We start from the raw sequence: 12,041 nt of genomic DNA, 5'->3' as shown, positions 1-12,041 counted from the left end.
TTTAAAGTTGCCACCCAGGTAAATAGTGTGGTGAAGAAGGCATATGGCGTACTGGCTTTTATTGGTAGAGGAATTGAGTTCCGGAGTCCTGTGGTCATGTTGCAGTTGTATAAGACTCTGGTGCGGCTGCATCTGGAGTATTGTGTGCAGTTTTGGTCGCCATACTATAGGAAGGATGTGGAGGCACTGGAACGGGTGCAGAGGAGGTTTACCAGGATGTTGCCTGGTATGGTAGGAAGATCGTATGAGGAAAGGCTGAGGCACTTGGGGTTGTTTTCATTGGAGAAAAGAACGTTTGGGGTGATTTGATAGAGGTGTACATGATGATTAGGGGTTTAGATAGGGTTGACAGTGAGAATCTTTTTCCACGTATGGAGTCAGCTATTACAAGGGGGCATAGCTTTAAATTAAGGGGGGGTAGGTATAGGACAGATGTTAGGGGTAGGTTCTTTACTCAGCGAGTCGTGAGTTCATGGAATACCCTACCAGTAGCAGTGGTGGACTCTCCCTTATTATGGGCATTGGATAGGCATATGGAGGAGAGTGGGCTAGTTTAGGTTAGGTGGGCTTGGATCGGCGCAACATCGAGTGCCAAAGGGCCTGTACTGCGCTGTATTCTTCTATTCTATGTTCTATCCTGTGTTCACATTCAAATTATTTATACAAATAACAAAAAGCAGTGGACCCAGCACCAATCCTTGTGGGGCACTACTAATCACAGGCCTCCAGTCTGAAAAACAACCCTCCATCACCCTCTGTCTTCTACCTTCAAGCCAGTTCTCTCTCTATCCCGTGTGACCTAACCTTGTTAACCAGTCTACCATGAGGAACCTTGTTGAGCACCTTCCTAAAGTACATACAGATCATGTCCACCGCTCTGCCTTCATCAATCCTTTTTGTTACTTCTTCAAAAAACTCAAGTTAGTGAGATATGATTTCCCAGGCTCAAAGCCACATTCATGGTCGCTAATCAGTCCCTGCCTTTTTAAATACATGTAAATCCTGTCCCACAAGATTCCCTCCAACAACCTGACCACCAGCAATGTCAGGCTTGTTTCCACTGATACAAGACTAGGACCTGAGGGCGCAGCTTCAGAGTGAAGGGACAACTCTTTATAAATGAGATGAGGAATTACTTCAGCAAAAAGGTTGTGAATCTATAGAATTCATTGCTGCAGAAGGCTGTGGAGACCAAGTATGGAGGGTATTTATTACAGTAATAAGTAGATTCTCCATTAGCAAGGGGATTGAGGATAATGAGGAAAAAGCAGCAGAATAAAGTTAAGAAACATATCAGCCATGTTTAAATGACAAATAGACTCGGTTGACAGAATAGTCAAATTCTCTGGTGGTTAATTTAAAATTAATTTCAAAATTATTAAATGATTACTAGCAAAACATCAGGCTTGCAATGACTCAGTGAACTGACTGAATTTCCTCAATAAGACCATTTATCATTTGAAAAACCCTCCAGTAGTGAAATGCTAGTCATTAAAATTATTTAGATATCATATTGTCAGTACTGAAGCATTTCAGACATTTGATGTACATTAAAAATCAATTAAATGAATTGCTTGAATAGCAACATTATACCATCAAAACTTCAGATAATGGAACAAAGATGTGCATTTGTTTCTACACCTAATTTATTAAAATGTTAAAACCACAGCCCCATAACTTATTCTTATCCTAACATTGAGCCTCTCCAATGCCTTTCCAAAACAAAACTCCTGCAAGTGACAATAAAGCTGACTTTAAAGCAGTAAATTGGCCTGCCCAGTTGTTTTTCAATGAGGGAGTACACAAATTGAAAGGGGCAAGTCTTCATCAGTTCTTCTTATATTGTTCCTTAATAGTCAGAAAAGACCCGGAGCAATCAGACTGCTTCTTCAAATAAAATACAAAATGAGCGGAATGAGTGAAGTAAATGAAGGTGGGTTCAGAGAGAACAAATTAAGGCAACATAATTCAAAAACAAGGTAAAGTCATTCTGCTATGACCAGTGTTTCGTTAATGCCAATTCGCTATGACACGACTGATGAATTGAGAACACTTTCTAAAGCACAAACCTTTAAAAGTGTGTGTTGATTATAACGCGATTCCAGCCCTATTAGTTCTGCTATTACGTGATTTTCTTACAACACAAGGTTGCACAAGAACAGGACTACCACGTTATAGCAGAACTGACTGTATTTAATCTTTGACGAATTAGCACACACTAACCTTGATACATTGCCTGTGCTCCAGTCCAAGCAAACAAACTTGCAATACCATTGGCACGCAAACGCACTTCAATCTGGTCAGGTAGGTCATCTTTTATTAGTTTTTCTCTCCTCAATTTCTCAGAAGCAAAATGAAATTGGGTGTGTCCATAACAGGAAGAATCAGAAATCTTTGAACCTGTTAACAGAATACGTGCAAGTGCAATTCCAGATCAGTCAGACAGGGAATGCAACACAACATAACAATTCAGTTAAATTCTATTTTCCAGTACCTTATCAAACAACCATGGTTTGGTATACAGTTTAATAAAATATTGAATTATTCAAATATGCAATGCATCCACAAATCCATTTTCACTTACCAATGAAAATATTGTTGTCATACTGCCGTTGAAATAATGGAAGTCGGCATGGTTCGACATGAATAACAGGAACATCTTCAAGAACTGAATGTTCTAAGGGCACAAACTAGGAAAAAAGGCTTAATTTTAAAATTGCTTATTTCAAGGTTACTACTAACTTTTAGGGGTTAATAAAAAAAATTTAGCATTGACCAGATGCCAAGTTACAACATTAATTTCTTGCTGTCGAATCTAAGACAGACTGACAATAAAGCATTGAAAAAAATAAACTAGCTTAATAGCAATAACTTGAGTTAGCATTTTAGCAATGAATAACTACACAACTTTAAAGGCTGTGTAAATATTAATAAAATCAGAAAACAGTTTAAAGATATCAGCACCAATGAATTTTCTGATTCTGGAGCAATAAAGAGAAAAACTAAAGGATAACAGGCTAAAGAATATTTTAAAAGAGTTCCTCAGTTTTTGTTATATTTGTTCACAGGATGTGGGCGACATTGACAAGGGCAGCATTTATTTCCCAAACCTAATCACCCAGGAGGTGATGGGTTGCCCTGTTGAACCATTGCAATCTCTGGACTGTAGGATCATCCAGTGCTGCAAGGACAGGGGTTCCAGGATACTGAGACATGAAAAGTATTGGAGTGAGGATGGCGGGGTCTTGGAGAGAAATGTGTAGGTGTTCTCATCTTTCTGCTGCCTTTGTCATTTTAGATGGCAAAGATCACAGGTTTGTATAGTGCTGTCAAAGATAGAGTCATAGAGATGTACATGGAAACAGACTCTTCGGTCCAAACTGTACACGTCGAGCAAATATCCCAACCCAATCTAGTCCCACATGCCAGCACCCGACCCATATTCCTCCAAACCCTTCCTATTCATATACCCATCCAAATGCCTCTTAAATGTTGCAATTGTATCAGCCTCCACCACATCCTCTGGCAGCTCATTCCATACACGTACCACTCTCTGCACGAAAAAGTTGCCCCTTAGATCTCTTTTATATCTTTCCCCTAAACCTATGCCCTCTAGTTCTGGACTCCCCAACCCCAGGGAAAAGACTTTGTCTATTCATCCTATCTATGCCCCTCATAATTTTGTAAACCTCTATAAAGTCACCCGTCAGCCTCCAGCGCTCCAGGGAAAACAGCCCCAGCCTGTTCAGCTTCTCCCTAGAGCTCAAATCCTCCAACCCTGGCAAAATCCTTGTAAATCTTTTCTGAACCCTTTCAAGTTTCACAACATCTTTCCGATAGGAAGGAGACCAGAATCGCACGCAATATCCCAACAGTGGCTTAACCAATATTCTGTACAGTCGCAACATGACCTCCCAACTCCTGTACTCAATACTCTGATGATGAGCTACCTTGGTGATATACTGCACTAATCACACTGTGCCATGGTGCATGAATGGAGTCAATGTTGGAGATAGTGGATGGAGTCCAATCAAGTAGGCTACTGTGTCTTGGATAATGTAAAACTGAGCTTTGTTGAAGCTGCATTCATCCAAACTAGTGGAGGATATTACATCCCGACTTGTGCATTTTCAGTGACATACAGACTTTGAGAGAAGGGAGGAGAGTTGGTCACCACAGAACTCCCAGCCTCTAACCTGTTCTTGCAATCACAGTATTTACAGGCAGGTCCTGGTCAACAGTACATTCAAGGTATTGATGAAAGGGGATTCAATAGTAATACCATTCAATCACATGGACAAATGATTGGATTTTCTCATGGCATGAACTACATTCTCGCACCAGTGTCAGGCAATGTTACTTCCTGTTTATCTGCCCAAACCTGGATGTACTCCAGGTCTTGCTTTATTTGGACATTGACCATGAGACGAACCTGAAGTAGTCAATGTGCCAGCTCTTAACATGCAATGGATAAAAATTCCATATCCATTTCTCATTTGGGTGGCTTTAAGCAACAAACATAACCTCTGGTATCTGGTTCACCAATGTCCTTTCAGGAAAGAAAACTTCCATCCTTACCTGATTGGCCTGCATACGACAGAGCAATGCTGTTGACTCAATGACCTCTGAAATGGCCCCACAAAACCACTTAGTTAAAGGGAAATTAAGCATGGGCAACAAATACAAGCCTTGCCAACATTCCATAAAAGAACTGAAGAAAAACTTAACTCCTTAATTACAATTTTCCAAAAAAACTCATATTAATGATCATAAATCAAAAGAAAATGAAGTGGCCTGTTAAGGTACATTATTAGAACAGAATAGAAGGAACTTTACCTATACTTTGTATCAGTTAACTCATGTGCTTGATGCCAACATCAGTTAACTAAAGCACAGGAAACTTCCAGTTAAAACCAAACTGGAGAAGCCTTCACGACCCTGTGAAATCTTAACTGAACTATTACCTCAGACATAAACTTGTCGGAAAAGCTCAGCAGGTCTGGCAGCATCTGTGGAGAGAAATCAAAGTTAACACTTCCAGTTCAATGACCTTTCCGCTGAGTTCTGAGGATCCAGAACGTTAACTTTGATTTCTCTCCAAAGATTCTTCCAGACCTGCTGAGCTTTTCCAGCAATTTAAGTTTTTTGTTTCTGACTTCCAGTATCCACAGTTCTTTCAGTTTTTATTTATTACCTCAGGGAGTTGTTTAGGAACTCGAATTTGGCAGTAAGGCTTGTCATCAATCTGGAAACGAATAGGATCTACTCGCCCTTTCCGATGACCCCGAGGAACAGTTCGTTCACCCCGCAACCAGTAAAAGTTAACATCCGGTTGAAAATCTGCAAGAATAAAAATTCTTCACCTTAGCACAAACTGAGCATTACGTATTTACAATAATGCTTAGGACTTAATTATTGTTTAAAGACAATTTGTCAAAGCTTTTTAGCTTGCAGTCATCAGAACACTGCGTAGAAATTACCAACATAAAGGGAAAACAACTTTCTACAGGACAAAAAGAATGCTGATTAGTTGATAAGTTGTCACAACTTGATAGAGATCTTGCTATGTAGAACACACCAATTAGGTGCTGGATCGTGTTGTCAAAGTCAGGGCTCAGGAGAATACAGAAGCAGAGCCAGTTCTGCCGTTAACCAGGAGTTAGACTAGTATTTTTTTAAAAACATTTCCAGAGCATTTTAACAGATTTTCCAAGGAATGGTAATTGCATTCAAATGCCACTCCACTGCTTTTTTTAAAAATGACTGGCAGGTCCCTTGTTTTGCAGAATATATAGGGGTTGCGAAGGTAAGTGACACTCCTTTTAAAACAGCAGTTGCCATATTCTGTAATTTAAATATCTAGCATGACAAACTACTTTGACAGCTCCTGTGAAAGTGTAAGTACGTAAGCTATATGAGATGGGGTGCCAGGGCAATAAGGTGAAGAAAGCAGAAAGGGGCTAGGAAGGTGGGGTGAGAGAGGAGGGTCAGGAGGGGGAGGGAAGAGTGAGGGAGGTGGGAGGGCTAGTTTGAGGATGATGGTGTCACAAAGCTAGTTCCCTTTTTCTAAAAGCTGTTCATTGTCTCAAGGAGACTCTGTCCTTGATTTTTTTCCAGAGGGGCAATAAACCAGCCAGACACCGATCAGTCTGGTATGGCACAGAGATGAAAAGGATTTTGAGAGGCTTTGTGTTTATATGTAAACAGATGAGACTTCAGGCTAAAGTGGTGATGCTTTGGAAGGGACCTGTATGAAGAGGGGAAAGTGGTCAGCTCTTTAGCTGAGCTGAGCTGTTTTTAGTTCAGTCTTGAACTGCAAAGTTCAACAGGGAGCTCACTCGCTCTTTCTGCCCTTCAACCTGTAAGCATGTGTTCCATTTATACTGGGTTTTAAAAGGAGTTTGCTTGTTGGGAATGTTGTGTGTATTCGGAAAAACATAATTAAGTCAAGTTGAATAGGCGGAGCTCTGTAGGGATTCTGTGTGTTTCATTGTGTAATTTTTGTGAATAAATTTTTTTCTGTTTTAAAATCTAGTAGTCAACCTAGCTATCTTACTCCAGGTAATTTTCATTGTACACTTACCGAAACAAATTGCAAAGTTAGGTCTAAGGCTGCCTGCTTAAGAATGTTTTAAGTGGTCTGGCCTAGTCCATAACAGACTGGGGGGCTCTTTGTGGGATTTTAAACAGCGAGTGGTAGATGCTAGGGTCTATATGTCAGGTGTTGGTTTGGTTAGGTAGACAAAGCTTGAGATAGTAATGGCTCTTTCAGTCGCCAAAAGTTTTCTGGATGTGGATGCAGTGACTTGAGGTTTTGCAAAAAGACCAACTTGCAAGAATTAGCAGAGTAATTGGAACTGGAACTGCCTGCTTCTGTGAGGAAAGGAGAGATAATTACAGCAGTAGGTCAGCATTTAAATTTGCTGGAGAAACCATAAGAATCTATGGAGATGGCAAGGATTCAATTGCAAATGAAGCAGCTTGAATTCGAAGAGACCTATGGGGCAACTTTTTCACGCAGAGGGTGGTAGATGTATGGAATGAGCTGCCAGAGGAAGTGGAGGAGGCTGGTACAATTGCAACATTTAAGAGGCATTTGGATTGGTATATGAATAAGGAGGGTTTGGAGGGAAATGGGCCAGGTGCTGGTAAGTGGGACTAGATTGGGTTGGGATATCTGGTCGGCATGGACGGGTTAGATCGAAGGGTTTGTTTCCAGGCTGTACATCTCTAGGACTCTTATAATGAAAGGGAAGCAGAAATGAAACGGTTTTAGTTATGATTAGAAGCAGAAGACGGGGAGAAAGAGAGTGCTTTTGAACTTCAAATGCTGACATTTAAAATAGAAAGGCAGCTTAAAAAGGCTGGAGATAAAGGCTGACGGTAGGCTCAATGAGGAATTCAAAAATTCACTGCCTGAAGTAGTGAAAACTCAGGTGGAAGAGCTGAGAGTTAAAACAGCAAGGTTAGCAGCTGAAGTGGCTGATGATTATGAGCTGATCCATAAACACAGTTTGACTTCCAGTTTCAGTCCGTGAGGGATAGAAATTGGGGCAAAGAGAAATCCTTCCATGGAAAGGGAAAGGTAGATCTGTGAAGATCATAAGGATAATTTACCACATGGTAAAAATGAAACCCTTGAGGGTGACAAAGAAATTAAAAAGCTCTGATGTTTTCTTTGTAATAAAGTGGGCCACACAAAATCACACTGTTGGGCTCGGAGAAAGCCAGATACAGGAAAACCAGACAAGCCTGGAAGTTTTGTTGGAAGTTAGAAACAAAAAACACAAGGGAAGTTAGCCTCAGTGTACAAGATGATCAGAGGTTGATTAAGGAGCAAGCCCCTCATCTGCTTAAAAAATATACATGCAAAAGTAAAGTTTATTCACATAGGCCAGGAATAATAGGTAAGGAAGTTACAATATTAAGGACATAGGATCCTCTCAGTGTGTAATGCTGAGGGATGAGGAGATACGCACTCCTGAGACTATTGCCAGAGAAGGTACTGGTAACAGGAATTCATGGAGAGACAAAAAATACTCAATTATGTAAAGCGAGGCTAGAGAGTCCAGGGAAGAGTGGAGAAGTTGTGATAGGAGTAGTGGACAAACTCTCAGCTCCAAGAATACAATCTGTCCTTGCAAATGATACAGCTGTTTCACCAGTAGGCATTTTGCCTACTCTAATTGAAAAGCCTGTAGAGACACAGGTAACTGAGAAATGAAAGACCTTTATCGAGGAATTTTCCCTGATTGTGTGATCACAAGATCACAGAGGCACAGTTAAATGAGGAGAAATCAAAAGGCACAGAAGTTGACGTAGTGTTATCCAAAACTTTCTTTGATCAGGTAAGTGGAACAGAGAAGGAGCAAATAGGTAGACATGCAAGTATTTTTAGCTCTGCTAAGCTGACTGAATTACAGCAGAAAGATAGAGTTAAAACATATTATATTAAAAGGCATTTACAAAGAAAATGAATACATTCCTGTGTGTTATTATGTAACAAATGATGTCTTAATGAGGAAATGAAGATCATCACACATTCAAGCAGATGAAAAATGGGCAGAGATTCAGCAAATTGTTTTGCCAGTAGGGTATAGAAAGGTGATGCTACTACTTGGAGGTCATTTAGAAGTGAGGAAAACACAAGCTAAAATACAAAGACATTTTTACTGGCCTGGACTACACAAAGATGGAACTGAATTTTGCCAAATGTGTCATACATGTCAGCTAATTGGAAAACTACAGACAGTAATAAAACCTGCACCTTTAATACCTATTCCAGCATTTGAGGAACCTTTCACAAGAGTCGTGATTGATTGCTTGGGTCCCCTACCTCAAACAAAAAGTGAGAATAAGTATTTATTAACAATAATGGATGCGTCGACTAGATTTTCAGAGACAACCCCATTACATATCACCGCTAAAAGGATTGTAGAAATATACTTAATTTTTTTTTTAACTAGACACGGACTTCCAATAAAGATCCACTCAGATCAAGGATCAAACTTCACATCCAAACTATTCAAAGAGGTGATGGATAACTTGGGAATAAAGCAATTCAAATCTCAGGGAGTGCTAGAGAGATGGCATCAAACACTGAAGAATCATCTTGAGGGCACATGGTTGGAATTATCCAGATGATTGGGATAAGGGAATTCCATTTGCACTTTTTGCAATCGGAGATGCACCAATGAATTGACCAAATTCAGTCCATTTGAATTAATTTTTGGGTAAGATTAAAGAGAAATTAGTAAATCAGAATTCAGAGACCACCCATTTGGACTATGTCAAATTTTAGAGAACGATTAAATAGAGCTGGAGAGTTGAGTTGACAGCATGCAATGAAACAAGCAGCAGATAAGAAATCTCAAATTCACAATTTTGCAATTGGGGATAAGGTATTGGTGTTACTTCCAGTGACAGGTGAGCCTTTAAAAGCAAGGTTTAGTGGACCATATCAAATTGAGGGGAAATTGAATGAGGTGAACTACTTGATAAGGATTCCAGACAGGAAGAAATCTCTGAGTGTGTCATGTGAATATGCTCAAAAGATATTTTGATAAGGAAGGAAAGCAAGAGGACGTGTCAATGATTACAGCACGGGAAGAAAGAATCAGGTTCAGAGGATTCTGAATTGGACATTCCTCAAGTCAAATTGGATAATGAGGAAGTTGTCAAAAAATTGGGATAAATTATTGAGTTACCATCCACAAGAAAATCGAAACGACCTGAAAGAATTATCACATGGGGAGATATGCGGAAATAAACAGAGTACTAACCTAATTGTGCATGATGCAGAGATAGGAGATGCTGTTCCGATTAAGCAACATCCTCATCGACATAACCCTCTAAAGTTGGCACAGGTTCAGAAGGAGATAGAGCGCATACCCCAGGATGGCATAATCAAAGTGAGTTACAGTGACTAGAGCTCACCCATAGAAATTGCTAATTAGAAATGGTATAACGGCTGCAGAAAGGCAGTTCGAGGGGGATCTGCCTTTGGAGGTAGTAGTGGGCTGAAGTCAGAAATAGGAAAGGAGCAGTCACCTTGTTGGGTGTTTACTGTAGGCCCCCCAATTGCAGCAGAGATGTGGAGAAACAGATTGGGAAACAGATTTTGGAAAGGTGCAGAAGCCACAGGGTAGTAGTCATGGGCGATTACAACTTCCCAAATATTGACTGGAAGCTCTTTAGATTGGATGTGGCGGTGTTTGTGCAGTGTGTCCAGGAAGCTTTTCTAACTCAGTATGTAGATTGTCCGACCAGCGGGGAGGCCATATTGGATTTGGGACTTGGTAACGAACCGGAACAAGTGATGGGCTTGTTAGTGGGTGAGCATTTTGGTGATGGCGACCACAATTGTGAGTTTCACCTTGGTTATGGAGAAAGATAGGTGCCTGCAACAGGGCAGGTTTTACAATTTGGGGAAGGGTAAATACGATGCTGCAAGACAGGATCTGAGGAGCATAAATTGGGAGCATAGGCTGTCAGGGAAGGATGTCGTTGAAATGTGGAACTTTTTCAAGGAACAGATACGACATGGCCTTGATATGTATGTACCTGTCAGGCAGGAAAGAGATGGTCGTATGAGGGAACCTTAGTTGACGAGGGAGTTGAATGTCTTGTGAGGAGGAAGGAAGCTTGCATAAGGTTGAGGAAACAAGGTTCAGACAGAGCCTTGGAGGGATACAGGATAGCCAGGAGAGAGCTGAAGAAAGGAATTAGGAGAGCTAAGAGAGGGCATGAAAAATCTTTGGCGGGTAGGATCAAGGATAACCCCCAAGGCCTTTTATGCGTATGTGAGAAACACGAGAATGACGAGAACGAGGATAGGTCCGATCAAGGACAGTAGTGAGAGACTGTGTATTGAGTCGGAAGAGATAGGAGAGGTCTTGAATGAATACTTTTCTTCAGTATTTACAAATGAGAGGGACCGTATTGTTGAAGAGGAGAGTATGAAACGGACTGGTAAGCTAGAAGAGATACTTGTTAGGAAGGAAGATGTGTTGGGCATTTTGAAAAACCTGAGGATAGACAAGTCCCCCGGGCCTGACGGGATATATCCTAGGATTATGTGGGAAGTAAGAGAGGAAATTGCAGAACCGTTAGCAATGATCTTTTTGTCTTCACTGTCAATGGGGGTGGTGGCAGGGGACTGGAGAGTGGCGAATGTTGTGCCCCTGTTCAAAAAAGGGAATAGGGATAACCCCGGAAATTACAGGCCTGTTAGTCTTACGAAAAACCTGAGGATAGACAAGTCCCCCGGGCCTGACGGGATATATCCTAGGATTATGTGGGAAGAGAGGAAATTGCAGAACCGTTAGCAATGATCTTTTCGTCTTCACTGTCAATGGGGGTGGTGGCAGGGGACTGGAGAGTGGCGAATGTTGTGCCCCTGTTCAAAAAAGGGAATAGGGATAATCCCGGGAATTACAGGCCAGTTAGTCTTACTTCGGTGGTACGCAAAGTAATGGAAAGGGTACTGAAGGATAGGATTTATGAGTATCTGGAGAGACACTGCTTGATTAGGGACAGCCAGCACAGATTTGTGAGGGGTAGGTCTTGCCTTACAAGTCTTATTGAATTCTTTGAGGAGGTGACCAAGCATGTGGATGAGGGTAGAGCAGTGGATGTAGTATACATGGATTTTAGTAAGGCATTTGATAAGGTTCCCCATAGTAGGCTTATGCGGAAAGTCAGGAGGCAGGGGATAGAGGGAAATTTGGCCAATTAGATAGAAAACTGGCTAACCGGTCGAAGGCAGAGAGTGGTAGTAGATGGTAAATATTCAGCCTGGAGCCCAGTGACAAGTGGAGTTCCCCAGGGATCAGTTCTGGGTCCTCTGCTGTTCATAATTTTTATTAATGACTTGGATGAGGGAGTCAAAGGGTGGGTCAGCAAATTTGCAGATGATACGAAGATTGGTGGAGTTGTGGATAGTGAGGAAGGCTGTTGTCGGCTGCAAAGGGACTTAGATATGATGCAGAGCTGGCCTGAGGAGTGGCAGATGGAGTTCAACCCTGCCAAGTGAGGTTGTC

General features: G+C 41.2%; 1 protein-coding gene across 1 annotated transcript in view; it reads right to left on the bottom strand.

The window, feature by feature from the left end:
* The window catches only part of mrps30 (mitochondrial ribosomal protein S30), a 24,050-nt gene that overhangs the window by 4,450 nt on the left and 7,559 nt on the right, over positions 1-12,041 (bottom strand). The window contains exons 2-4 of the mRNA XM_043688156.1: positions 5,195-5,340; positions 2,585-2,690; positions 2,224-2,400 (exon numbers count right to left, since the gene is read on the bottom strand). Coding sequence (XP_043544091.1) covers positions 2,224-2,400; positions 2,585-2,690; positions 5,195-5,340 — 429 coding nt within the window. The remainder of the gene's footprint in view (positions 1-2,223; positions 2,401-2,584; positions 2,691-5,194; positions 5,341-12,041) is intronic.

This window comes from Chiloscyllium plagiosum, chromosome 1 (genome assembly GCF_004010195.1).
Source record: "Chiloscyllium plagiosum isolate BGI_BamShark_2017 chromosome 1, ASM401019v2, whole genome shotgun sequence".
NCBI lineage: Eukaryota > Metazoa > Chordata > Chondrichthyes > Orectolobiformes > Hemiscylliidae > Chiloscyllium > Chiloscyllium plagiosum.
Note: the sequence above shows the minus strand (reverse complement) of the source record. Positions and strands in the feature narration are given on the sequence as shown.